At 35.4% G+C, this 27,683-nt stretch overlaps 5 protein-coding genes and 1 long non-coding RNA gene across 27 annotated transcripts in view; 4 read left to right on the top strand and 2 right to left on the bottom strand.

Annotated features, from left to right (window-relative positions):
• Window positions 1-5,719, top strand: part of Hdac4 (histone deacetylase 4) — a 65,999-nt gene extending 60,280 nt beyond the window's left edge. For 12 of the 13 annotated variants that reach the window (XM_070670582.1, XM_070670572.1, XM_070670553.1 and 9 more), the window contains one exon: window positions 90-4,209. In XM_070670582.1, coding sequence (XP_070526683.1) covers window positions 90-153 — 64 coding nt within the window. In that variant the 3' untranslated portion in view covers window positions 154-4,209. Of the gene's footprint in view, window positions 1-89; window positions 4,210-4,751 lie in introns of those variants that run through there. The other variant, XR_011547021.1, reaches the window with a different exon arrangement.
• On the bottom strand, window positions 3,635-7,677 carry Tfiis (RNA polymerase II elongation factor). Of its 2 annotated transcripts, none has more exons than XM_070670872.1 (4): window positions 7,429-7,677; window positions 6,684-6,858; window positions 6,250-6,605; window positions 3,635-6,121 (listed from the first exon to the last, which is right to left on the bottom strand). In XM_070670872.1, the coding sequence occupies exons 2-4, from the start codon at window positions 6,772-6,774 to the stop codon at window positions 5,786-5,788; spliced, it is 783 nt and encodes a 260-aa protein (XP_070526973.1). In that variant the 5' UTR covers window positions 6,775-6,858; window positions 7,429-7,677; the 3' UTR covers window positions 3,635-5,785. The 2 variants fall into 2 exon arrangements, with proteins under 2 accessions (XP_070526973.1, XP_070526969.1); XM_070670868.1 differs by having other exon boundaries at window positions 7,440-7,675.
• A 476-nt stretch (window positions 7,678-8,153) lies between these two features.
• Dysb (dystrobrevin binding protein dysbindin) lies at window positions 8,154-18,052 on the bottom strand. Of its 7 annotated transcripts, none has more exons than XM_070670919.1 (7): window positions 16,975-18,052; window positions 11,094-11,164; window positions 9,682-9,807; window positions 9,200-9,489; window positions 8,960-9,115; window positions 8,736-8,876; window positions 8,154-8,656 (listed from the first exon to the last, which is right to left on the bottom strand). In XM_070670919.1, exons 3-7 carry the CDS (start codon window positions 9,735-9,737, stop codon window positions 8,568-8,570), a joined length of 732 nt encoding a protein of 243 aa, XP_070527020.1. In that variant the 5' UTR covers window positions 9,738-9,807; window positions 11,094-11,164; window positions 16,975-18,052; the 3' UTR covers window positions 8,154-8,567. The 7 variants fall into 7 exon arrangements, with proteins under 7 accessions (XP_070527020.1, XP_070527001.1, XP_070527032.1 ...); XM_070670900.1 differs by lacking the exon at window positions 16,975-18,052 and adding an exon at window positions 14,058-14,287; XM_070670931.1 differs by lacking the exon at window positions 11,094-11,164.
• On the top strand, window positions 10,901-12,388 carry LOC139111026 (uncharacterized). The gene is made up of 3 exons (XR_011547133.1): window positions 10,901-11,198; window positions 11,363-11,471; window positions 11,529-12,388. It is a non-coding gene; the product is annotated as an uncharacterized lncRNA (long non-coding RNA).
• LOC139110671 (uncharacterized) lies at window positions 14,414-25,221 on the top strand. 2 transcript variants are annotated; one of them, XM_070670607.1, is made up of 9 exons: window positions 14,414-15,402; window positions 15,648-15,714; window positions 18,249-18,703; window positions 18,779-19,062; window positions 19,285-20,490; window positions 20,678-20,970; window positions 21,331-21,748; window positions 21,855-21,956; window positions 22,071-25,221. In XM_070670607.1, exons 1-9 carry the CDS (start codon window positions 15,397-15,399, stop codon window positions 22,408-22,410), a joined length of 3,171 nt encoding a protein of 1,056 aa, XP_070526708.1. In that variant the 5' UTR covers window positions 14,414-15,396; the 3' UTR covers window positions 22,411-25,221. The 2 variants fall into 2 exon arrangements, with proteins under 2 accessions (XP_070526708.1, XP_070526711.1); XM_070670610.1 differs by having other exon boundaries at window positions 14,416-15,402; window positions 21,343-21,748.
• A 346-nt stretch (window positions 25,222-25,567) lies between these two features.
• LOC139110914 (uncharacterized protein C1orf198) lies at window positions 25,568-27,620 on the top strand. Of its 2 annotated transcripts, none has more exons than XM_070670888.1 (3): window positions 25,568-25,854; window positions 25,936-26,234; window positions 26,732-27,620. In XM_070670888.1, the coding sequence occupies exons 2-3, from the start codon at window positions 25,944-25,946 to the stop codon at window positions 27,305-27,307; spliced, it is 867 nt and encodes a 288-aa protein (XP_070526989.1). In that variant the 5' UTR covers window positions 25,568-25,854; window positions 25,936-25,943; the 3' UTR covers window positions 27,308-27,620. The 2 variants fall into 2 exon arrangements, with proteins under 2 accessions (XP_070526989.1, XP_070526981.1); XM_070670880.1 differs by having other exon boundaries at window positions 25,569-25,850.
• The last annotated feature ends 63 nt before the right edge of the window (window positions 27,621-27,683 follow it).

Genomic DNA, 27,683 nt, shown 5'->3' with positions numbered 1-27,683 from the left:
TATGTTTATATCAAATTTGTTAGATCTACGAGATTATTAAAATTAATTGCATTATAATACGCGTATATTGTATTTATTTATAATGACAGGACCACGCCAGAACATTCCCGAGAGGTTTCCGAGGAGCCGATGGAACAAGACGAAGCCAAATGAGGTGTATAAAGACCATGCTAAGTGTAAAAAGCGTTAATTAATTGCACAAAACTGTGTAAATGCTCTTTGGGATCTCTAGAAGTGCATTTCTCAGTTCGGATCGAGGAACTCGCCGTCATCATTACTACGCGCGGCTTACTGTGACAGGTGCACGGTCAGTTACGAATGTTCCATTCGCAGGAACGCGATCGACAGCGTGTAATTTCGTGCAGTCCTCAACTTAAAGGTTTGCAAACTTTTTTTTTCCATAGTTAAACAACGGCCAAGTAATAAGGAAGACGTGATCTGTAACGTTTCGGGAGGTTAATGATGATTTTTGCGGTGATAATATCGCAACCTTGCCAGCCTCCCTTTCTTTACCTTTTCTGTGTTAGACGCGGAAGCGCAAAAGTTGTGAATTTTGCAAGTGTTTCTATTGCACCTCGCGTGTTTAATACGCGAGATTGTTGTATAATTAGCTATGGATGACAAATTGTATTTGTCTATTCTATAGATTTCTTTTCTTTTCTTTTTTTTATTATTGTGGAAGATTTGTAATCTTTTTAACGAATCGCTGTTAATGCTGTTAAGATAAACTCGAGCGCGCTAAATAAATAGCTTTCGCCCACCAATTGGATATCGCTTGACAAATTTTTAATCCCAGTGTCTTATCGACGAACAACGAATGGTTTTCGAGACTTGATGTAAAAACTGGAATGGAGACATTTCGTAATATTATTAACAAACTCTTGTCTGGGTAGTACCACTTAATTATTGTGGGGGAAAAAAAAGTAGATCAAGCGTATTGTCGTTCGATGATTCGGTGGGACAATATAAATTATGAACATTTGCGTTTATTCAAAAATGATGGACATCCGTGAATACTTTGTTAACGTTATCGATGTTTATGATGATAAGGCGTCGAACTTTTTCACAGCTGTATAAAATAAGTCTGATGCATCATGTTGCCTTGGATAATTCACAGAAAAAAAATAATTATTCGTAATAATCCGTATATATACATATATATATATTTTTTTGAATGCTAATTACGCTCTTGGACATCTGCTTAAAATACTTTCAACGAGCCGTATTTTATCGAAACATTCAGGGAAACAAATACAGGGAATTTGAGAAATAGCTGTGTTAATACGACATATGTATCTTAGAGATCCTTTTTTATTCTGCCTATTATTACAAACAAAATATAAATGCGCTACGAATAATACATCAACTGTAAGATGTATGATTTTTCGATATAAACCATTCAGAATATTGGCATAAGCATCTTTGTGTACAAAATCGCTTTTCTAAGATTAAAAATGTATTTTCTGTAAATTATCATCTAAAAAAAAATTAAATAGAAATGATAAAATGGCAGGATTTAATAGCAGCTCGAATCGTTGTGAGCACTCGCCGTTCTTCACTTAAATTTCGTAATGAATAAAATTAAAAGAAAAAATACAGTTTCGATAATATATAAATATATATATTATACGATTTTAAAAAGATAAATATTTTATATACGGGAGTTCTCTTCGCGTTTAGCGATTTGAAGAGGTTTTCCATTGAAAATAATAATTTGATAAAAATGCGTAAGAAAATATAAGAAAGAACCTAACCGACACACATCGGTAGGATAACTTGACGTTAAACGAATCGTTCTTAATAATGTGCTAATAATAAATTGCAAGGTGCACAGATTTTTCCCTGAAAGAGGAAGAAGTATTTAATCTAATTGGTGTGCGTAAAAAGAAAAATGTTCTCCGGATTTTCAGAGATTTTCATGCGTATGTCAGGCTTCGCTAAAAGAGTTCGTGCAATAAGAACGATTGGACAACCATATATTTATAAAAAAAGACAGTAGCGTTTAGATGTATTTTCTCCGATTTGACACGCGTGATCTACACTCGGTGAAAAGGCCGCGCATCGTGCTGGTCACTAGCGCTTTCATTGTTTCGTCGTCCGATTCGCTTTCCTTGTTCTTCGGGCATTCAGAATACAAAGTGGCGAGAGCTCCGCAGTGCGTCAACTTATCTCTCGAATCGAGACGACACTTAATGCAACTTAGACAACAAAATTCGTGATAATGTTAAAAGAAAAAAAAAAAAAATTAATGGAGAAAAAAAAGAAAAAAGTCGATGTTTAGATTCTAAGACGATATTGTATCGTGTGCGCGAATGTGTGAACGTCGTATATATGCCGATACCACGTGCACGCGGTAAAAATGTGACAGAATGCACCTGCTATACCGAAAATACAATGCCGAGCGATGCCATGACATGTCAATATGTAGATTGTTCCACGACCAATTTCTGTACATATAATCAGATGATGCGCGATTATCATTAATTCTTATATTGAAGATACAAGATTATTCTAAGTCTAAATTGAACCCAAGTTTTATCTGAGTAATTTTATTACAAAATTATTACATTTATGACAAGGGTTTCGAGTTTGCCTCATAAGCTCGGCAATTATTTGAGTTGATCAAACTTTGATTTTCACTTATGGTTATTTATATATAAAATTCCTAAAATTTAGTTAATAGACTTAGAATTGAAAATTTAGGGAGGTTGACATTGGGCGTTTTTTTTTTTTTTTTTCAAAATTGTTTACAATACTTGGCTACGAAGCAGTTACAAGTATTCACTGCATAGAATTCCTTGTCTGTCTATTTAAGGTAAATCAGTGCCAACGACAATTAAAACGCATATTTTCACGAGCACGTGCGATCGCATCGATATTCACGTTAATTTATATAGTAATATTTTCAAGCGCGAAATAAATCAGAAGTGAAGTGGTCGTTTTGACGAGATTTCAACAACATGGCTTGCTGCGAACAAAGGCTGGTGTGATTTTTGTGATATTTTGTAAAAAGAAGAAGCTAAACTATATATGGTTAATTAAGCGTATTCGTTGCGGGAAGATGTGTACGTATAAGGAAAGCGAAAAAGAAGATAAATATAATTCACAGATATAAGCATTTATTTTTGTGTCATGCATTTTACGGAAAAAGAAGAAAATAATTAGAAAAAAAAGAAATAAGATGAATATAAGAGGAGAGTCTATTAATAAACGAATTACAGGATGCATATGTTATATATCGTTCGTCATGCAAGAAATAAAAAATATATATCTATAATATTATATATATGTATACACGTATACACGTACATATATGTGTATGTATATATATTTAAATATATGTACATTGTATATCCGTATACCGCAAGAATCTCAAGTGTCTGTTAAATATTTGTCCGATAAAAAACAATTCATTATAAAGAAAATGTGTAAAGATTGACTCGATGTATATTAAGTATAAAAATACGAGTCCAGCCTATGTGTGTATACAGTAAATTAATTAAGAAAACGAGGAAGAATGAAAGAAAAAGTGAGTGTGTGTGTGTGTGTGTATGAATATATGTTTGTGAAAGAAAAGACAAGAGAAATAAGAACGTTATACGACGATTCGTGAGCACACCAGTCTATCATTGAGTTGAAACAGCAATCGACTCTATTATAACATTATAAAAAGATAATTTAAGATATGCGTGTATATCTGTTTATAATTTAAGAGCGAGTCCATCATCGACGGCGCCTGCTTGTCTCATGGTAGTCGTGTCGATCAAAGTAAAGAGTACGTTAATCAGCTCGGTCATAATGAAGAGAGAGAGAGAGAGAGAGAGAGAGAAAAAGCCCTTTTCGAAGTTTACAGAAAATATCGCATAATCTCATCGTGGGCCTACAAAACCCCTGGTTAATCACATCCCTCGCGCTCACTCGCGATATTCCCGCCTTGTCCATTTTATTTCCCAACGTATGCTTCATTGTGTCAGATTGCCGTACGATTACCGTGCGATTATACCCAAGCAAACAAAGCGCCTGAAAAAACTTAGATTTGTACTTGCATCCTGTGAAAAAACAACTAAAGAGATTCGAAATTCTGTATTGTGCAAGCTTTATGTATAAAGATTGCATTACACTTGATGAAAAGATCACGTTTAGCGCGAAATGTATAATATTGATATGAAATGTGCTACAATGTTAATTAAATATTATTTGAACCAGTGATTTTGTACTTATATCTCATATCTAATTAATGCTAAACGTGGCTGTATTTTATAATTGGTATTCAAAGCAATTTTTTTTTTTTTTTTAGATTCACCTTAAGATAAAGTACAAATTTAAGTCATCACATTTGATTCGCGTGCAGTACATGTGTGATACAAACGCAGATTTATTCTACTAAAGTTTCGCGTTGCTTGGACAGAATCTGAACTGACTTGACGTTTGAGAGCGAGAAACTTACGACATTCCGGTATCACCACCCGTGGCAAGTTGATACGAACTAAATGTAAATGACTACCTGTTAAGTTCTTATCCAAACGCTGAGTATAAATGTGGATTTTAATAGAGCTCTATTATTACGTTAGTATACACAAACATGTACACACAAACACGCACACACGCGCATACACACACGTACACATGCACGAATATACTATTTACATTGCATAAGCTTAATGTAATAGTCATAAATTTTTTATGTATATAAATGTAACTCGTAAACTAATTTTAAATAAAAAGTATAGTCATTGTGTTAAATGTTACAGCTATTCGACGTGACAATCCGATTGATCGTGCCTTAAGAATAAAATATGATTCAATGGTGAAGTAACAATGTTACTTGTAAATTAAAATAACTAAGGAATTCAACTGATTATCTTATCTTCCACCATGTAGTGGTACCATGTAAAGTTGTACGTACATCCGTGGTTCATCGGTGAAAAATATTAAATGTAAGTAAAGCAGTTTTCATTAAGTTAAAGGAAGCAAGATAATCTCGCAAACTTGCAATTGTAATAATTGTCAAAAATATTACGTAGAAAGGTTATTAAAAAAAAGCTCAATCGATATTATACATATCTGTATATTTCAGACTTGTAGACACAATTTATAGCTCTTATAGACATTTGTATTTCAGCAAAGTGATAAAGTAATCTACTTGTATCACACCATTATATGCATTAAATTGAAAACTTACAGCAAGATTAAATTACAGTCAAAATTGCAATCGCAGTTAGAATTAAAGCGCATCAATTAAAATGCCATTTACGTATTTTCGTATTTACCATTTCGTATTAATGCCATTACGTATTTCAGAAATATATTTATTAAATATTCTCACTTTTGAAGAGGGCACTCAGACTTCCACAAAGCCGTGATCTAATGGAGCAATTTATAATATATACAACCATAAATAGAAATATATTCCTCATGAATATGTCGTTATGCTCAACGAACTAATATATAGTTTGTCACTTGTATGTGTAATTCAATTAAGCGATCGAAAAAAAAGAAAATAAAAAAAGTAAGTATATAATTTCCAACGGATGTAAAATGTTTATAAGACAATTATTTCGATTGACGATGATGATTTTTTTTAGACAAGTCAATGAAATTCAAAAAATACGATTACGTGCATTCCATTAATTAAAAAGATGAGTTTTTTTTCAGTAAGACACAACTAAGAAAGTACAAATATGCATCACGATGTTGAATTCAACTTACAAGTATTAAACTCTAAGCGGATGATGATCGATATACATTTCGTTGGATTTATATAAATCATGAGATAGAACTGAGCTTAGCAAAATTTCCATCTGTTTCCACACTCATTACACAGAACGAAAGTAGTCATCGGCTCGTCGGCCGAGCGCGTTTGCACTTGGTTATACGTGCAGTTACGTTTCTTGCATTTACCACACTTGAGCAAATCGGTCTTGGTTCCTTGTACAGTAGCGAGCTGCGCGTCGTTGATGGCCTCTTTTTTAAATTGCTCGCGTAGCTGCTTGATCTCGTCGCTTGCCATTTCATCCGCCGTCATTACCGCTAACCTGGCGGGCGTGATTGCTCCAACTAAGAAGTTCATTCGTAGATTAGGATTCTTCGCATCGCGCAGGTTAGCGACTCTGCTGCGCACCTGTAAAATTTATTAAGTATTTAAAATTACAAGCATGTACAAAATACAGTGTACGTAGCAGATATTACATTACACGTGAAAAAGAACAATTTCACATGCGAGATAGTGAATAATATATGTTTAGTTACCCTATTTTTGTATCTGTTATCAGTATTTTTAAATTCCGCATAGATTGCCTCCTCCAATTCTTCCGCTAATTCTTCTGGAGTAGCACAGCCATCAATGACTTTTCCATCGACGCGTAAAGCTGCAGCCAGTAATTCTCTGCATTTTAATCTGACTGCATCTGTTGTGGTAGGAGCTGGGAAAGACGATTGTTTCCTTTGAATATCTTTAACGGGTTTTTCTTCCTTCACTTTTGTTTCGATGGAGTCGGTTGTATCTTTCTCTTTTTTCTGATCGCTTTCTTCTTTCGCTTTGTCTACTTTCTCATCTTTCTTTTTTGAACTACTCGACGACGTAGAATCTTTCTCTTTATTCGATCCTAATACCAAGCAAATCGTTAATTTTCATAATACGTTATCTAAAAGTTATTAATATATTTGTTACATTGTGCACATACCCAAAAACTTTTTCCAATTCTTAATTAGAGTTTTCGATAAAGAAATAACTTCCTCGTCCCTGCTCGATTTCCTCAAGGCATTTACAGTCATTCCAATGCGCGTTTTAGTCAAAAGTTCCAAATCAACAGGCAATTTTTGAAGGATCTTGAGCAATTCCAAAGCCTGCTCCTGGCCCTGATTGATAAAAACACTACTGCATCAGCGAGCTTTATGCTTTTAAACAGTATAATGAACATAAATTTCAATACTAACATCATAGCTGTATACATCGCGAGTGTTACACTTTTTTTACTTTTCAGAAATAATTATAGGATCAAAGACAAAATAAAAAAAAATAAAATAATATATTATTAAAAAACTAATTACGGCAAAACATATCTGTAGGAGAGTTACTTTGTAACAAAAGCCGCGTGACTCGCAACGGAAAAATAAAATAACGATGCATACAACAAAACAACATTGAAGTAGTGGGATTACTACGGTAATACGGGGGATATGTGGAGTGAATTGGACGCCATGCGGCAGCGACATCGTGCTCCACGGGTAAACAAAACGTTGGTTCGCGGGATATCTCGTTACGTGGCTTCTGCTTTTCCGAAATCCGAGTTGGCGCGCATCGAGAACGAGCGGAGCGCCGCGGCATTCGGCAAGATGCTAGGCATTCCTCGATAAGAACGCGGTTCCCCATTTTAACGCGCGCGCACCCCCCGGCCAGTATACTCTGCGGATCTTTATTTTACTCACTTATTACTCACCGTCCCGTCTCCGCTCGACATCTTGTTGAGCTTTTTTTGAATGCGCAACACTTCCTCTTCGGCACTCATCGTCGGCGCAAGGCTGTTCGTTGCACAAAAAGTCGGTTATAAACAGACGCGAACGTGGACAACACCTCCACACCTCGTCGCTCGTCGACGCTCACACTCACGGTTGTCCCTCGCGATCTCGCCGATCGGCGATGCAACGCTTCGTCCGCGACACTCGACGAAGCGACGGACCTCAGAACTAATAATGACCCAACGAGCGAAGGAAATCAGGTCAATGCAGTACCGCCATCTTCTCACGTTCCTTTAAAACCGTTTCGAAGCTGAAACTTGTTTATCCAGTCCTTTTTCTTTATCATAAAAAAAAGATGTTAAATTGAATTGAATTCATTGTTACAGCTTTTCCGCGATGCAGAATTAATTCTTTCGTTTGGCACCATTTTGTGCCACAAGATTTGTCGACATTATTTTTTTCTCGTTTATTTCATTGTAGCTTTGCTAATCGCATGTTGTCTCGTTTGAGTCGTTTGGCTTACTTGGTTAAATGTAAAACATTTTTTTAAGAAAGAATAAATAATAGCAAATAACTAAAACCCGAAAATTTAGTTCGCGATACAATATACATCTATTGTTGCATGCAAGTGTACGGTTGTTGTATATAGTATAGTAATATATACTCTATGGGTCACAATTAAGAAATACAATCTGTGAATTGTATAAATTTTATTACACACATTTTTATAAATATACAAAGAAGGTTCTGAAACGGTATATTTAATTTTGCTTTTAATTTTAAAACACTAAAATTTAATAAAATAACACTTTTCTCTTATATTTATCTACATACGAGAAAATAGAATAAAACTAGAATTCTTTTAATTTAATGATAAAAGATACATAATACTCAAAATACACTTTTTTTATAAGGATCGTACAAAGTTTCACGAAATTAATAAAAATAGTTTAGGCATTTAATGAAAAAATTAGAAGCATATGTGTGAGAAACTTTTTGTATGCGGAACTACTTATATTAAAAAGCTTAAATTGTCTGAATCACAGCCCTAATATCTAATTGTAAAAATTATAGTTAAAATTATATCCCATCGCATGAATTCTTCTTCTCTAAGTTTCTAAAAACTCATCAAATATTTTAGAGTCGATGTCCAAGACTATTTCTTCTAAAGACGGACCTTCTGCAGAGACTGATACCTCTAAATATGAAACACAAAATAATCATGTTAGTTACATGTATACTTTTTGCATTATTACAAATACTTTTACAATACACACTTGGTATGGATCCAGTTGCTTTATATTCCTCAAGATCTTCTTTAAAAGCTTCTTCAAAGGTCTCTCGTCGTTCTTTCAATTTTTTTTGCTGATTTAATTCATGTTGTGAGAGTCTCTCTGTATGCTCGTTAGCTAGTTTTGCTGAAAAATTAAATTTAAGTAAATTAATAAGAGCTTGGTTAAGAATACAAAATATGTTTCTCTTTTTTTCCTGTGTGGCATACCTTTAAAGTTATTTAGCTCCATCAATTTCTTTTCTTTATATAAAGCCAATTGGAACCGATGATCTAGTTGCCTACTTTGTAAATCCAACATTTCGTTAAGGTCTTCCAATCGATACAAATCTCCTTCAACTTCTTCAAACATTTCTTGCAAATTTCCTTAAAAAAATCAAAACTTTAGATAGCATCGTTTTTCATTTGTGTTTTAACATATCATATTTCATTTTTGAAAAGAGAAACTACCTATTTGGTCCATTAGATCTTGAATCGCATTATTAATTTTTGGAATATAAGCTAAGGTGTTATTCAAAGTTGTGATGTTGCTCCATTCTTGTTCAAGTTTTTCATAAATACAAGATATCAGCACATCTGCTTCTTGAGCCTTTCCTGCATTTTCCTCTGTAAGCTCATGGAGCTCATTCCACTGCAATTGAAAGTGATGCAAAACATCTGCTCCAGCATCATAGTTTACATTTCTCACAATGGTTGGCTTTTTGCTCTTTGGCTGATCTGTACTGGACAATCCACGTATACTGAAATCATTTATAATGCTTTAAAATTCAAAAAGTTGCCACTGCTTTATGCTAAAATATCTCACTAGTAAATTATTATTTAGAAGCATTTGATTGATAAGCAACTAATCATCAGTTAATACAATAACAGTTCTGTAACTATTTATATAATTTCTTTTAACAATAAGAAGTGTTAAAATATAGATATTTTACCTAGCAGATATACCTTCCTGCACTGTTTGAAATTTGCTACGTAGTGAACCAAACATATTTTATCGATTTAAAAGCAAACATTCGCTATCAATGAACTGCCAATAACGCTTTTAGATCTTGTATAGCCTGTGCCAATAAAACTTTTTAGTACACAATTATTAATTAAATAGCAAAAGACAACTTATATAAGAAGTCTGTTCGCATCTTTGAGTTCCGTGTAAAAAGATGCAAGTGATCGAAGCTACAGTTTGTCGATCGTTATCAGTAGACAATTGACATGTCACTAAGGAGCGAGCTCAGGTGTTTACAAAACAATGCACTCAACGTCAACCAAGTGATAATTAATTGTCGCGTACCGAGTAACGTAACGGAATACCGACAGGTCGACAATTCAATCAACGGATCAGAATTCTCTTTTTTTGCTTCGTGAAAGTAAAATTACATTAAAACCCAAAAATAATGCGCGAAAACTTCGGCTTGTCAAGTTATCACGGAAATGATCAAAAATGATGAACGGTCTAACTTCATTATCTGCACTTCGAGTACTTTATGCACTCGGAAACGAATTAAAAACATGGCTTTATGCTTACTGTACACAAACACGCTGATATTTGTCGCCCGGTAAAAAAAAAGTAATAACACAGTAATAATTATAATTTAATTTTTACGGAAAAATTACGAATCAATTAACTGTTGTGTCATTTTTTGCCGCGGAATTTTTCACGGCAAGCGTTCTCCCGACCCGTGTGAAGGGAGTTTAAGACGATATTCATACGACAGCATACGACAGCCAGACTCGATTGTTCTAACATTCTGGTAAATTTGCTTATCAGGTAATCGTATATCTATCTTTACCTTGGTTTTTAAATAGATAAAGGTAGGAACATGTTTACCTAACAAACAAATTTGCCGGAAAGTTGGAATAAACGACTCTTAAATGATTGTTGGGGCTTTATACATAAAATAATGCGTCGAAGACTGAATATATTTTTCTCTTACTCTTCTAGAATTCTTCCAGAACAAATTATAATTGTAAGCGAAATTAGAATACGAGAGGAATGCTGATACGGAGTAGCCAAAATGCAAACAATGCAAACCGTTGAACCACCAGTTCGCTGATTTGTTCGTTGCGTTAGATCATTTCTCGTTCCCGAGCAATTTCACGTCGTTAAAGCTCTCTCCACCCCGCCCTGCCAACCAACTGCGGTGCTTAGCAACCGGTGAGGTCAACAAACGAGGTCAAGTTATACATTAACCTCGCTACGAGAAAATGGTATAGCTATATTACCGATAAACTGTTACCGCATAGCTTTAGCCAATTTTAATTATCATTTAAACATTATTATTATTAAGCGTTATTAACGTAAGAAAAGTTTATAATGTAAAAATGAGTCTGCATGAATATACTATACCCTGAGGCAGCCTAAACCTCGTAGAGCACTCGCAGACGAACTTCGATCCGAGCTTTGAATTCAACCTTGAACTGCTCGCATCATTAAAAAATAAAAAAATAAAAGGTATTATAACGACATTTCATAATAATCTTTTTTTTTTTGGTCGTATAACTTAATTAATTTTTTGGACCGTTGAATTTTTTAAATCGAATTGTGTTAATTATCTGTATAATTTCATGCTACGTTTTATAAGAGACAATTTCTAAAAGTAAAATAACTCGTTACAGCATCTCTACAGCTAAACCTTGTAGCTAAACATATGTGAGATAAAAGAAAACTAGGGCAAGATGAAAGAAAGACCGCAACAGAAAAGAAATTGGAGAGCTTGTCGTAAAAGTAAGTTGCAATTTTTTGGTAATAAAAAACTTATAGAAATTTTTAACGTATAGACAGCTTTGCCTAGGGTAGATATAGAATGAGAGAAAAGGCACCTAGAACAATCAAGTAAAACGAATGACATGCCAGGGCAGTGGGGTTGATTCCCCTACTTGGTTGGCTACTGCATTCTCAAGCATTCCTTCTCTGTTGAGCCGGTCGTTTCTGCTGTTCCATGATGTGGGATAGAAGCGCGCCAGCAACGGCAACGACCCATTTAACCAGCAACGGCAACACAGGCACAGTAACAGCATGGAAAATTCCACTCCTATTCCTCTGCCACCCTTCGCCAGCAAGAGCGGAAAGGAAGACGGCAGGGGGGAGCGCTATTACTTTTTATTGCGTTCTCCGCAAGCACATAAACTCATATTGCGGTTGAGTAATGTTAGCTTATACTCGGTTATTGCATTCCCGTTGGCTACAAGCCAACATGCACCCGCGACTGCATGTTTCATTATTATATTGAAACTTTGCTTCATATTATTTCAATGCAAAAATAGAGATACAGCGGTATTACGTATTTTAATATCGATTGTAAACATTTGATATTCTACAATTAAATTGTAATAGATGTACGGTCTTGTAACAAGCAGTCGCGGATTTATTAAATATTTTATTAATTTTTTTTTTTTTTTTTTTTTAGCAAAATTCTTAATGAAGCTTTCCGTGCTCGAAAAATCGAAGGTACAGGACATAAATCTTGTTCATGAGTGGCATGAGTGAACAAAATTCGTTAAGAGAAAACGGTGAAAAATATTGCGCGCAGCTTGCGGTAAAATTACGTTCGAGTTAAAGTAACAAGAGGAAATGCTGGGTCAACGTACGTTACAAAATGTCTTTCATCTCTCTCCGTACTCTTTCTCTTTCTTTTCCTCTATTCTTCGTCTCTTCCTCCACCTCTACCTCTCTTTAGCTCCTACTTTTTGTACCGAAGTTCTGCTACTATATCGTGATAATCTTGAATGTTTCAGAAAAGGGATAATCTCCTCTGCGCCAAACTAACGCAGCCGCTGCTCATACTAGTACGGAGATTCTACCAGTCGTAGTAGAACAGAAGTTATGTGCCGGAGTGGGAGAACAGGTAGGATCGATAGTCAAGTATTTCTCGTGATGTAAATACCAGCGGCAACCGGTTATATATTGAACCATCCAATTGCATGCCGACAGCTCTGCAGTATTTGGCCACAGCAACGTCTAATTGGTTGATTACGCTGCTCTGATTAGCTTTTAAAAAACCGTACCTCGCAAATGTATCCTGCTACATCAATTCATTAATGAATAGTAGCGTAATACATTTCCATTATCATAATGTAAAACGAGCGAGGTGAACAATAATGGCTTTTGTACGCAATAATACGCTATTTACAGATGTCGAGCGAAATGTTACGACACGGCATTTTTTAAATGGACTAATTTATTATGAGTGAGTATACTTCACGATGCTACTTTCAACATTACTTCAAAAATACTTAGCTCAATTTGTTTCTCAAATCAGTTACTTGAATAATTTATAACATGCAATTTGTTTGCTTTACATATAAATTATTTTTTCTTTCTTCTGTTCTGGAGCGTAGTGTACACGTTTAATTATTTCAGTTCGTCATTAAATTCTTTTCTTTTAATTTGCATAGGTATAGAACTTAACTTTCCGAAAAGGGGAATTTGGACTGTTATAAATATAGAATCCAGGTATAGTGCTTCTCAAATATCTGGGACCAAGATTTTGTTACGATCAATAGACGGCAGATTCGGCCGTTTTCGACATGTTCCGTTAAGTTCCCCACTATATTCGTCCTCATCCGACCTCTATTACCAGCCACGCCTCGCTTGTATAAATTCAGTCAGGTAAATTGGTTATTCGGAATGGAATTATACTATTTGCGCACTATTGATGCTCATTAACGTAAAATTAACAATTGAAAAAATGAAATATGACTTGACTATTTTTCATTTTTTTTTCCAACAAAGTAAAATGACCCATTTTTAATGAAATATCGATTTTTCTCTCAAGTAATTAAATTTTACAATTTTACAAATGCATTATATCCATTTAAAATGAGGTCGTGTCCCACCATCGTCTATCAGCTTTGAGCCCCATAATCTATTGATTCAATATTATTTTTTTTTAGCAGAGCGCGGCTAGCGTAACAACAGTTGTCTAGGAGGATTCAAGTTATGGATATAAATCGTGAGCGGTGCTTTTAAGTGCAATGGATGGGACAGATGGTAATTGGACAGTTGGCGTTGACGATTACCGCCAGGGAATTGCGTGAGTGAAGGACTCCGGTTGAAAACCACAGTATTTGGAAGCGCGCAAGGGCGAGCGAGAGGGAAAAAGGGATGGTGAAGAGGCAGCAGGGAAAGAGGAAACTTGGTAGAAGAGGGCAGCGAAGGTGTGGCGAGAGGGGAAGAACGGATAGGAAAAGCGACTACGCGCAGAAAAGGGAGGAATAGCATAACAGGTTGGTAATCACGAACGGCTGCTGCCGTCGCTCATTGGTTCCCCACTCGTATTCGAGTACACGTTTGGTTAACTTAATTTTCTACCTGGGCTCCTTCCATCGTCACTTTCCTGACTCTTCTTCTTTCTTGACTTTCACGTTATTTCTCTATTCGTTGCATTTCTGTTAATTCCGTCTTCCTGTCTACCCGCTCGCGTCCGGCCGTCTACTACATTTCTTATATTCGTCGGGTACCAAGCTGAAAGATTTGAATACTCTTATATCTCACACATGCGTAAGTATAATTGCGTATATTAACGTAACGAGAGCGAAACCCCCGTGCGAGGGTTTCATGGCCACAGAGCTGCAACAAAGAGCAAATAGGGGCAGGAGAGGAGGGAGAAAAGAGGAACGGTGGCAGCTGCAAGAGAACAAGAGAAAGATAGAAAGGGGGAGGGCAAAGGGGGAGGATGCACGGCTGGGTGGAAGACACGAAGGGGAGGGAGAGTAATAATCCTGCCGCCGAGAAACGACAAACAGCGCCCGCTGTCTCGCAAGCGCGCGCGCGCGCGCGCTTCTTTACGAAACGACGCAGCAAAAAAAATTCTGAACTCATCTCCAACAATTCGTAACAAGTTAATTAGACTGCTCGTGCGCGATTGGCAATCACCATAAGTTTTTATTTTCTGCCACCCCGTCGCCCAGCATCGTTACCGCGGCACTAATAATAAACTCGAGCCGAGCGCAAGAGTGACGAGTGACCGTGGCCGGGAATTGCGCACCACGTCACTAAATTCTGTTTGAAGCGTGACCAAGTGTGCGGTCATATTAACGAAACGGCCGCAGTAGTGATCACGTCACGAATGTAACCACGCGTAAGGGCGGATTGCACCAGAAATGCGCGGGAATACGATCGTGCTCGCGCGACAGCGTTCACGGCAAGATCAAGTCGCTCTGGTGTGCTAAACCGTCGCTGTGTCAGCTGTTTCCGCAGTCGCGGTTTCACCGCGGGGATGTAAGGGAATGCGATTCTTTTCAACGCTTATCGCTAAGCTCGTGGGATCTTACGAAGGCGCGCGTTATTTAATCGCCTGGCTTTATCTACCACTGAGCATTATTTACGTTTGCCGATTTGCGAAGTTTCAAAATTCGAATGCTCCTCGCCAAAGCTACGATTCGAAATGTCGAGCTCGTCCGACGAGCTCACGTACAGTGTCGGCCGCGAAGGCACTTTTTTTCATCCCTTGAATTTGCGTGAAGGCATAAGTGCGCCTACCGCAAAAAGCCATCCGGCTACTCTCAAATCGGAAATTCGTGGGAGGAAGATCGCGATCGGTAGTTATTAAAATTTAGCAAATGATTGCCGATAGCACGCGATGTTCGCGATATCATTTACGACGCACGCCGGGATTGTTCGTCCGAGAATAAATCGATGTTGATAAACAATGTCCGTAAGTATAATTTGTAAATTGCAATTTACTGAAATAAAAAAATCTCTCGTTTGGTTCCAATAACAAAAATTCTCGCGTTGTATATATATATATTTTTTTTATTTTTTTATTTTAAATAAACTTACATAGATAAAACGCGATTGAAATTGTTAAATGTTGACATGTTACGTTTTATAACAAATCTGAGTATTAATTATTTATCTCGCACATTGTGACAAGTAACCTGATTGTATCATAATTTTCAGGAATTTAAATTTACGGCAAAAAATAAGATCTATAAGGACGGCGCTGTGGAGCTGTTGCAAAATTTCGGTACGTGTTTGTATAACAATAATCAGTTGTAACAGAGACTAGTACTTATTTTATAAAGTAAATTCTGTAAAACAATTTTCGACGTAAGTGTGACAATTTTTTTTTCACGTTGTAGATCTTAAATTATTAAAAAATTTGATAAAACATATATTTACATTTATATATTTTTTTTTATATAAATTAATGCAGTTAATATCAGCTAGTTTTTTTTTAACTACCTGTTATTCTCTCTATCGAACTGTATCTAAATTATATTATATATGACGTTTGTCGGATATTTTATTTTATTTCAGCTTTACACCTGGGGATGAATTGTTTTGTATTAACATGTTTCTAAAATTAAAATCTGTAAAACCATCTGCATTCATGTGCCTGTTAAATGTGCATATAAATATAAGTTATTTCATGAATATGATTCATTTATACATCTCAATTTTTAACAATACATTCTTTCTTACTAGACTCTTTTAATTTTTTTTTTTTAATAGTACTATACTTTATAATGATCACAAGTATTATTCTATGTTACTCTGTTATTTTGGGGACTATTATAATTTAATGTCAACATCTTACTAACATTGGTAATAGCTGTGTACTTTATACTCCCCCTTTCTACTGGTTTGCACAAAGTAATCTATGTCTCTTCTCCTGCCATCTCATTATATGTATCTCTTTTTCAATGTTATAAAAGTTGTTAATAAAAAAATATTCAATAAATTATGAAATTACGACCATCAACAGCTTCAGCGTCTGATCTCATTGTGCAGTTAGTGACGGCTTTTTCAGCAACGTCCTTATTTCTTTCGCATATATGTCTTAATTTTTTTAATCAATTATTAATTTTTAGAGGCCCAGGATGGTTGGTAAACATCTATTTACTAAAAATCAACATCTGAAAATATTTAATAATTCACGAACTTGTCGCTTCTATTTTTCAAGAAACAGAAGAAAAAGAAAAAATAAATTAAACTAATACTGAAGTTGAACTAAATTGATGAAAATGAACGTTATCTAATATAACATTAACATCTTTATCAATTCTCAATATAAGTCGCCTGAAAAAGAGAAATGGGTAAAGTCGCTTCTACCGTATAGGTTAGAAGTTCATAAACACGTGGTAAAAGACACGCGGGTAATCAGATCGCGTGATAAACACCCGGGTGTTGAGTGACGAGATGTCGTCTCGCCGCGACTCCAGTTTTTGCTCCTCGTGTCACCGAATAACGCAACAACGCCACCCGCGACCGACAAAATACTCACCGGTTTCTTTTATCGTGCTCGTTCGCTTTTCATGTGTACTTTTTTTTAGCTGCCCGTCTCACGCTTCACCCGGAACAATCCAACGCAAACGAATAAGCCTCATTCACGCTCAAAGTCGCCCGTGTCCTGGTCTTTTCTTTATCTTTTTCCTCTTTGAAACAGACGTCTCCTTTTTTTTTTTTTTTTTTCTCCCTTCGAAACTCTACCTTGAACCTGGAGCAGCACGATAGTTAACGAAGTCGAGACTTTAATTTTCACTTCTTCGTCCGCGGGTTACTACGTTCAGAACAATCGATCCACAATTAAAATTCGGTCGGTCGGTCGGCCGGCGGGGGTATGTACATTCCAGCACTTCTGCAAAGAACACTTTTCACCGGAGACGAGCCTGTGGAACTCGCCGTGACGCGGCCTCTCGCGCGCGGAGCACGCTGCCGCGCGCGTGGGTACGGCCAATCTGCTGCAAGAAAATCGCGCGCTGATATGAAAGCGGCCAATCCGACGCACGCTTTAGTCGTTTCGTATCGATTGGCGAGTCGTGTATTCAATTCTCGAGCTGGAGAGTGCCCAGAGCGGCAATTATTCCTCGGGCCGGCGGCCATTTTGCGCGAGTACCGCCGTGTCACCGCACCGATTGCCGTATCGCGCGTGCAGATCGCGCGCGTCGATTTGTTTACGTCGCGTCTTATGCAAATAAATGCACGTACGTACGTGCTACCAATACGACGCGGGTGGTCGCGTCGTCGGTGCATAGCGTGCCTCCTGCGCGGTCGACGTGCACGGCGCGGTGCGTGTGGTCCTGTGTAAACGCGCACTCTTGCAATAATCGCGAGAGTTAAGTCAGACTTTCGGCTCTCTGAGAGCGAGCGAACAGTTTACGTTGGCAAGCGCGATAAATCGCGGCCCACCTAACAAGACCCCGTCAACGAAAAGACGTTTCGGTTCACCTCCATCGGTGCATTCCTTCGGTGCGTTTGTTACCACAGTTTCTTTCTCTCTCTTTTTCTCTCTCTTTCTTTCCCTACCCCCTCTTTCTATCTTTCCCTCTTTCCTTCTCTTTCTTTCCAATTTCTTTCATGCGTTTCTCTTTTGCTCTCCCTACTCCGCTAGAACGATGTAACTTCTGCGCACCAAACAAACTTTACACGCACGTAAGTGTGACAGTATACGTGTGCGCGTGGTGTAATGATATTCAAGCGCGCGAATACGACACGGGAAGATGTAACCTTCTCACCAGGGAGAAGGTGTAGTGACGGGACCCATGCGTTCTGTTTCAGACGAGAGTGAGGGCACTCCCAATTTGTCAGACGATTGCCTCAGCAACCAGCAGCATCTTCTGGACTGCGATATTTGCGGCCAGCGTTTTCCTTCGAAGAAACCGCTCCGCGTCCACATCAACACTCATCTGAGGAAACTGCGCATTGTTCTCAGACGAGTGGCAAATCCGAAAGTAGTAAAAGTGAAGAAGGATACCTACTGGCTGGAGCCTGACAAAACCAGCTTGCTAAAACTGACTTTGAAAAAGCAGAGCAAAACAGATTCCCTTAAGCTCACCTTGAAGAAATCCTCGAAATCGGAAGATTTTACTGTAGTGAACAATAATTTGCACCCTATCATTAAGTACTGTCAGCAAAGAGACGTGGCAGGTGCTAAAGAAAATGATCCACAAAGTGGCAAGGCAGAGGAGAACTCGATTGACGAATCTTTTGAGAACGTGATGGTGGATCAACAAGTAAGTCCTTTTTTTAAGTATTTGCAGCTTTGAAGTTGAATATCTTTTCATTTTACATTGTTATATTGTTTGCAGGATGATTATGACAGTGTTAAATTGGACACAGATCGTCATAATTCTCTGGAAGATAATGAAAGGCCATCCACAGATATCAATGAGAGTGACTCTGATGTAGGAAGTGATATGGCAAATCCATCTGAGAAAGAGGATCAGAATATTGATGATGTACAGAGCACCAATAACTTTGACAGTACTGAAAAGAGGCTGTCTGAATCTGAGGATCATGAAGAAACAGATGCTCTGGAAGCTTCCTGCAGGGAAACTATTGAAAATTTGAAAAAGCTTGGTGAACAGTCAAGGTATGTTGATTGCAATGTTAAATTAAGGGAATTCTCTCATTAAAAATAAAAATTCTAAAATAAAAAAGAATGTGAAAATTATACAAATAGATCGTTGTAAAGATAATATAAATTTTTTGCTTATGTAAGTGTTTGTAGCTTTTATTTTTATATTTATATATTTGTGTTTTAATTATTAAATATTTTAGTTTCAATACTTTGCTGAATTTAGTTTTTTTGTAGCTCCAGGTCAACCAGTCAACTAATTGATGGTTCATCAACGGAAGAGGAAGATGATAGAAACCAGGAATCCAGCATGATACATAATCTCGAGCAGAATCCTTCCATCAGCATTAGTTCAAAATCTTTTCCATTTTCTAATCATACTGAACGTACAGCGGTATGCGACATTGAAGATAAGAACAGAGAATCAACTAATGTATCGCAGACACAAGGATTCAACTGGAATCAACTGTCCGCTGATTTATCAAGCAAGAACAGTGAAGATTTCAACAAGGAAGATGGTGAACAACAAGGAGACAACGATGCAAATATGGATAATGCCGGATCGATTTTGCAGAGCTTTCTTATCGAACATCAGCGGCGCAATCCGAACGAAGTGTCATTGTCGAACAATATGTCGTCTGGCGAAACGGCAGAGTATGTGCCCCTTGAAAAATTGGCGGAGACCGTCAATACATGCCGTGTTTGTAATGAGAAATTCAAAGACATTGCACATCTGGATGAGCATCGTAGTAAAGCCGGTCACTATCAGTGTAATATACCAGAATGCGCCAGTCTTATCTTCCATTCAGCAATGGAGGTGTCGATCCATCGAGCACAAGTACACGGTACCCCGCTTTCGCCAAGCGTAAATCAATTGTCGCCTCATCATTTGTCATCCAATGCAACTACACCACATCTCAGTCAAACACATTCGCCCCACACTGTTTCTGCTGCACCCATAGAGATATCGTCGACAAATGGTTCGCATCAACTCAGTAGGACTTCGCCTTTAACATCGCCGCATCAAACAAATTCACCGACATTTAATGCGGGAGTGGCAATGGCAACAACGGGTGGTGCTGCTGGCCAACAAATGCAAATACCACCGGTAAACTTTGAACAACTACCACCACCCGTACAACAACTGGCTCAGCAAGTGCAACGTATGCCTCTTCCACAGACACAAATGCCCCCCAGTCTTCCTCCAGGAGCTAATACAATGATTCCTGCACCAAATTATTTTGTGCAACCACCGCGACCACCGCCGCTATATAGGGTACCTGGCCCTCAAACTGTACATTATACGCCGCATATGGCACATTTGTATCAATACGGGCCGAATCCGTATTCTCAAATAGCAGCTCCTCCGCAAATGCATCCTCAATTACCCCAACAAGTTCCACGTGGACGATACCCGTCGGCGTCTGTTGTTCAAAACAGCAGGTACATATAAATCTTTTACATTTAGGCCCGCTTAACATTACCGTAGTAAGCTTTAATCCGTAAGAAATTAGTCAATTATATTAAAAACTCCAAGAAAATTATCTAAGAGAATTACGGCTTAAAGCTTACTACAGTAATGTAGATCGAGCCTTATGTATATTTATTAGATAATATTCTGAATTTTTAGAGCACCACGGTTGCCACAAGGCACTGGTCCAGTTCCTCGTCAGCGTATGAAAAGGCCTATGCAACAAACTATGCAGCAACAAAATAATAATACTTCTGCAAAACAAAGACGTATGGACGTTCTGTTGCCCGATAGAAACGAAGATGCAGACTGCCATGTGATAGCTCAACAAAAGCGAAATGACGGACTGCCCGTTATTCAAAATGTTCAAGGGGCTACTACGCAACAAATCAATAGAAACGATTCTACAATACATCTCACGGATTCGATCACTTTAAGTGTTCGGCAACCAGGTAAATTTATAGTATGCCGAAAGAATACTTTTATAACTGTAATAAGTTGTTTGCTTATTTTATTGCTTATATTTTTGTTATGCGTATTTTTTTTTTGTAAAGTGCCTCTTCTATGAAATTTATTTTATATGATTTTACCGTAGTATTTTTAGCTTTGTAAAAATAAATATGTTATTTGTAATTTTTAAGTTTGATTTTAGTAAGATCCATTTTAATATTTTTTCGTTTGTTATGTTTTGTTGCATACATACGCTGCGATTGTGTTTAAAAGAATATGAAACTTTCGAAACAATTGTAATTCTATTCGCAGAAGGGGTGCATTACAATAAAATAGTATTATCTACTTTTACTAATCTAAAGGTTCCATCCCAGCTCAAGTGCAAAACACGTCAAATCCTGGGGGAAAGAAATCCGATGCTAAAGCGGTGGCAAATGTCCTCGCGGCTCGAGGTATAACCGTTACTCCAGCTGCAAATAAAAATAAAACAAGTGAACAAAACAAACAGCAAATATTCTCCCAGCAGCAGCAGAGGCCATCACCTTCACAGCAGACTTTAAATGTTACAGCACTCAATCTGAATTCTGCTATTTCTATCATACCAACTAGTTCACAAAGAAAGCAACAAGAACAAGGGCAATTTGCTGTTCCACAAAATAAGCAAAACAAATCGCCAATTAATGATCAAGTTGAGCGACCACCGCGACCGCCAACGGTAGATCTTACACAGGACACTCCACCACCACAGATGCCAGTGGTTAGACGTGGTCGGCCGCCCAGGTGAGAACAGTATATTATACCTTGTATTATTATATGTATAATTATGTTGTTGGATTTGTTAATTATGATTAGCTCGAGATATAAAACGTATATTAATATTTTTTAGAGCATTATTAACGTGTCAGGTGTGCGATAAGAATTTTCAAAATCAAGATATGTTAACGCAACATATGGCGAGTCATCGAACGACTAGTAAATTGCTTCATAGGTGAGTTACAGCTATCTTATTCCATACGTTTATATATATATATATATATATATATATATATATATATATATATATAACGAAATAGAATTAATCGATTCTTTTTTTCTTTTTCAGATGTAATCTCTGTCCGGCTCAATATCCTACAGTTCAAGCATTAACAACGCATAAACAGACTTATCATAAGGAAGTTGATACCGTGGCACAAAACGGAGGCACGGAATTGGCTTTGCCAGTTGTAGATTTGAAGTCGCCGCATGTTCTGAATCGTTTGGTGAACTTGGGCATTCAAAGCTACATACCATTGTCACAGCTAAGTGCTCAAACTGGTGGTTATTTTGGCTTACCGATCATCACAATAGACGGTGCGAGAAATACGAGCACCTGCAATCTGGGTGCGCTTGGTGCTACCTCCATATTAAGTCTTGGTCCTCTTAAGCATATATCGAATGGGTAACTGTGGACAAACTCATATTTGGCCTACCCACGTGTGCAATCACGCTCTTTTGGTTATTATTCTTTTATTCAAATAGATTTCTTGTTGCTGTATTGCCAATGACCATGACACAATAAGACGTCCTGATTTCTGAAAAGAAAATCGTGATATAGTTTAAGTAAAGTCGTCATGAATATGACATTTTGTACATAAAAAATAAATATTAAACATGCTCTTTATATAAGAAATACGTGAGATTTATTTACGGTTTTTTTTATTTTGTTATAAAAAGAACACGATTGACGACTGACTTAGACATAAAATTTATTATTTTATATCTTTAGATTTAAAGCAATACAGTATTCTTTACATAAAGCTTTTCTTATTAAAGTTATACTACATTTTGATAAAATAAGATTTTAAGGCCCAGTTTATCTAAAAAGTTAACCCCTTTGCTACGACGGAGCTCTAGCCGAGGAAACTATTATCAAACACGAAAACTGCAAGTATGTTTTACCGTGAACAGAGCTTGACTTCATTATTTTATAACGATTATTATTTTAACTTTGGCTGTGCTTCAAAATTTACTGTTTGTGCAGTGAATCTATTTTTTCGATAATATATTAAACGTTTTTGAGAGGCTTTTCGACACGTGTCTGAAAATTTATCCTCACATTAATCTCATGCACGGTAAATATCGTATTCTGCATTGTAGTGGTCATTTATATGTAGCTTAGTACTCGGTGGATATGTATGTAGCCATTCGTAGCTAACGGGTTAAAATACGAGGAATGTAATATATTACAAGAGAAATTTTAAATTATGTTAGAATTATTTTATATATATTTTTTTTAAAATAAAGATATAAAAAATACAGAAAAAATTTTTTCTGTGAAACTTGCGTACATTGTGTATCATTAATTATCAAAAAGTAATTGCTGAATCTTTTTTATTTGTTTACGCAATGCTTTAGGTTTAAGATATTATCTTACAGTTTTATAATTTTTTATCCATAAAAAATTATATAGCATTACATATAAAATGTTGGGTTGTACTACATGAAATTATTGATATTTAGATTGAAATTGATAAATGAATAAAATTGAAAACAGCATGCTTCGTGATTACTCGTATCTTACAATTATTAAGTTTTAAATAAATTAAATTTTTTTATCTTTCTTACAGATGAAAACGATATATGATATAATAATTGTAAATATTTTTTATACGGATTTGTAATATGTAATGCAATATAGCTGAACAGAGAAATGTATTATTATAGTTTTCTTAGTGAAGACTTATTCAATGTGGTGCTTCGATAAATTTTATTCAGAGAATTTTAATCTAAATAAATTAAGATAAATCAAAATGTTAATGCTATAATGATATTTTGATGAAATAAAATTCTTTTCTAAAATATAGGATTTCTACATTGACCAGTAAAAATACACGGCAATTTGTTATGGTACAACCTAATATAAAATATTTAATGTGCAATATGTACGACAAATTATGCTGATGTACCTAATCAGATTTACCTTGTTAGATAACAAAAAATATTGTCTGAAAAAAAAATAACATCGATAAAATTGTATCTAATATTATTACAACAATCTTAAAAGATTTACTCATTTTGATTATTGCATAGCGAACGATATGTTGCAGATACATTAAATAAAAAATTAATTTTTTTATATTATATAAATATTTCTTTATATATAATTATTAAAAAATATTTATATAACATGCTTATTGCCGTATCTCTGAATTTTGGATCAAATACATAACTTTTTCTTCATTTTTTAAAAAGTATATTCTTTCAATTAACAGTTAAGGTGAGTAGACTCTTTTAAGAAGATTATAAACTTTGAATGAGCAACGTTGATACGTTGATGAAGAAACATTTTTCTTTGCGTGAAAAAAAAGCTTTTATTTTAACAAGATATTAAAACGCAACTTATTAAGTTGTATATAAGTACATGTTGTAAAGAGACAGATAAAAGCGATTAAAAATATATTCCTTTATATTTAAAAGAATGTTTTATAAAAATGTTAACGTATACGCATCATATATAATATTTATTACCATTCCTGTCAGTTACACCATTCAGGTCACAAATAAGTATTTTCGTTTTTTATATTACATATTTTCTGTATCTCCATGATAATCCTATTACATTTATTCGTTACATATATTATTCTTTATATTAATTTATGTATTTTAAATAAGTGGCCATCTCTGTCGAATTTATGGGAACGATTTATCATCGCGAGCGACTGATAATAAAATATTAAAGTATTGTATATGTGTGTATGATAATTAAAAAAAAATGTACATATATATATGTATATATATACATTGCAATATATATCTGAATATTTCCGTCGCAATCCGAATGTACAAGTAAAAACAACTGTTGGGCATTGTTCACCTTCGTTTTTAAGCAGTAACTCTCAAAATATATTTAAACGAACACGTTTATAGATAATTTTAATTGTTTCTTTATAGTTGAATATAAAGCGAGATTTAATTTAATCTCTTGTTTCATATGTTGGAAAACATTTCAGCTTCATTAGTTCCTTGAACAGTTTCTACTATTTAGAAGGAAAAACAAAAAAAAATATATAATATGTTAATTTTTTTATTCGACTTTTATTATTGTAATTTTCCTACTTAATATTGTAAAACATTATATGTTCAAACACAACGATTAATTTACTTCTTCTAATTAATCTGTAAGTACGAAAATACGATTAATAAGAAAAATTCACAAAATATTTTATACTATGTGTCAAATGTGCTAGCATGAATAAAATATCTGGCAAACTGTTGATTTTTTATGGCCTTTAATGGTACACGCGGAATAAGTAGAATAATTATTTTTACATAAACTGTTTAATTAAAATAAAAATAAAGCGTCTAGCTTTTTCATATAAAACTTTAATTTTTAATTAATTATATACGTGTAATATACATATAATGTTATAGTTAACAAAGTTGTTTTAATGTGAAAATGCAGCTTGGTTAAAAGATTAGAAAGGTGCTAACTGAAAATGTTTTAAAGTATATATCAACGAAACATCAATTTCGTTTATTATTAATTATATATTAATATTTAAGAAAAAACGCGAACTTTTCAATTTGTACATACAAAGCTATTTTTTTTTATTGCTAGATGGCAGCGTACTCTTTCATCAAGTGCAGAGCGTGTAGGTGCAGAGTTCGCAATTCGCGTCACGGCTTCTATGACTTTTCTAATTATTCTGAATTAACATTCGTTTCCGTTTCCAGACACTTACGTTTTCGTAAATTGTGATCTTCAACGTTGATAAATTACATGGAGGATACACTTAGAACCTCGATCATCAAGCGTTTATTCGGTTATTCTGTGATATTGAAACAATCGATAATTATTACATCGCTATAGTTTATATCTAAACTTCTTGTTTATGTTGCCAAAGTTAGTATGTAATTTCTCTATTGTGTTTTATGTCTGACAGTTGTATTACGTTTGGTTTTAACATTGCCACATTTTTGTATTTTAGCCAAGAAAATGAGTTCCAATACTCTCACTGCAAGGGCGGAGGAATACTTTTACAGCATAAATCCCATAGCTCGGAGAATCGGCGAGGATATAATTGCAACGAAAGAGGCCTACGAGGGTCTGTGGAATACCTTGAGCACCGCTGAACGCAATCAAGCCATCAACGAAACCATCATTCAGCCGGAGGTGGCCTTGAAGTATACCTTGAAAAAAATTGAGATAGCTAAAGAACTACCTGAATGGTATCCAATGCTACGGATACAAACTGGAATGAAATATGTCATAGATGAAACTGGATCCGTGAGTATAACAGTGTTCGAAATATTTGCAACAAAAATTAGGGTAAATATATAGTATAACGCTCTTACTTTGAATTTTCTTTAAATTTGGAAAATGTGTTTATTTTAATGTCTTTAAATTTTCCCGAGAAAGAAAATTGTTGCTCAATTTTTTTTTTTTATAAAAAAATTTTTTAATGTCGGTAAATAAAAAAATGTCAAATTTATGACTTTAAAGATACCGTGCGTACATTATTCTCTGCTATAAGTATAAAGCAGAAAATCGTTATTTGCAATAGGAAATAATAGAATAATAACGTTTCTCTATTTTATACATACACATAAAAAAAATTTTTAATAAAAAAAGAAGAATTTAGCGACGATTTTTCTTCTCAGGAAATTTAAAAGACATCGAAATAAACATATTTTTCAAATTTGAAGAAAATCTAAGGTGGGGGCGTTATACTATATATTTACGAAAATTAAATAACATTACTGACTTGTTTAACTATATTACAGACATTACGATGGCGAGATGAACACTCGGCACCATTTTCATTTAAAACCCAATCGCAAATGAATCTTAATTTAATAGATTCTAGCGAGGATATGAAATCTAGATCGATGAAAACTCATTTTGGAGAATTGCCACATTTTTCCAACCCTGTGAAAACGCAAGGAGATAATTCTTTGAGCGACAGTTATAGCTCCACGCATCAAGTCGATTGTTATCCATCGGATTGTTACAACGATTTATACGAAAATGATCAGTGTAGCGATTTATTAACGAATGGTATAGACAGTGAACACTCTGACAGTATATTTGCCAAGTTGATCAATAAGACCTCTTTATTAAAGTTACAAAGCAACATTGATGACGATATGGAGAGTTTGGTAAGAGATTCCGATACAGACAAAAGTCAATCAAATACCTTAGTGGTGACATCGCGAACTAAATCGACTGACATTAACGAATCCACGGCTCTATTAGAAACTCCCAGCTCGTACAGTAGCTTCCAGTCATCTCAACTAAATCAGGATGAAGAGGAGAGAAGTATACCAAAGACTGGATTCGAGTTTCTTGATAACTGGTAAACTCATTCCATTGTAGAAAGATCCCTTTTTAATACTCTTTTAATACATGAAAGACAATTCCTATAAAATTTTTTAAGAACGTATGCCGTGTATGTGAATGCAAATGTTTGAGTAATATATTTAATTATCCTATTGCTATATGTTGTATAAAAATATGCATGCGTGTTTTGTGTTAAAAGAGTATATACGGAAAAAAAAACAATATTTTTTACTGTACAGGCTTTATAAGATTTTTTATGCTTATATTTTGTAATGCTTTAACTTCTACTGTAATACTGAAATACTGCCAATTACATGACAGATGATGGTTTAACGATGAGTTAAAGAAGACTGAAAACGATAATATTTCCAAAGAAACGTTCCCAAAAGATTTTAT

Source organism: Cardiocondyla obscurior, linkage group LG02, assembly GCF_019399895.1.
Source record: "Cardiocondyla obscurior isolate alpha-2009 linkage group LG02, Cobs3.1, whole genome shotgun sequence".
NCBI classification, from domain to species: Eukaryota; Metazoa; Arthropoda; class Insecta; order Hymenoptera; family Formicidae; genus Cardiocondyla; species Cardiocondyla obscurior.
The sequence above is the reverse complement of the archived record's forward strand: the minus strand, read 5'-3'. Positions and strand labels throughout refer to the sequence as shown.

Coding starts and splice junctions, on each gene's coding strand:
- Dysb (XM_070670919.1), bottom strand. CDS start 9,737: ATGTTTGGTTCACTACGTAGCAAATTTCAAACAGTGCAGGAAGGTATA. Junction 8,877..8,959: donor GGAGCTAAATAACTTTAAAG/GTATGCCACACA, acceptor TTAATTTTTCAG/CAAAACTAGCTAACGAGCAT. Junction 8,657..8,735: donor AGCAACTGGATCCATACCAA/GTGTGTATTGTA, acceptor TTTCATATTTAG/AGGTATCAGTCTCTGCAGAA.
- Tfiis (XM_070670868.1), bottom strand. CDS start 7,508: ATGAGTGCCGAAGAGGAAGTGTTGCGCATTCAAAAAAAGCTCAACAAG. Junction 6,606..6,683: donor GAATTGGAAAAAGTTTTTGG/GTATGTGCACAA, acceptor GCTTGGTATTAG/GATCGAATAAAGAGAAAGAT. Junction 6,122..6,249: donor ATAACAGATACAAAAATAGG/GTAACTAAACAT, acceptor TAAATTTTACAG/GTGCGCAGCAGAGTCGCTAA.
- LOC139110671 (XM_070670607.1), top strand. Junction 15,715..18,248: donor GGAGCTGTTGCAAAATTTCG/GTACGTGTTTGT, acceptor GTTCTGTTTCAG/ACGAGAGTGAGGGCACTCCC. Junction 21,749..21,854: donor AGACGTGGTCGGCCGCCCAG/GTGAGAACAGTA, acceptor AATATTTTTTAG/AGCATTATTAACGTGTCAGG.
- LOC139110914 (XM_070670888.1), top strand. CDS start 25,944: ATGAGTTCCAATACTCTCACTGCAAGGGCGGAGGAATACTTTTACAGC. Junction 26,235..26,731: donor TCATAGATGAAACTGGATCC/GTGAGTATAACA, acceptor ACTATATTACAG/ACATTACGATGGCGAGATGA.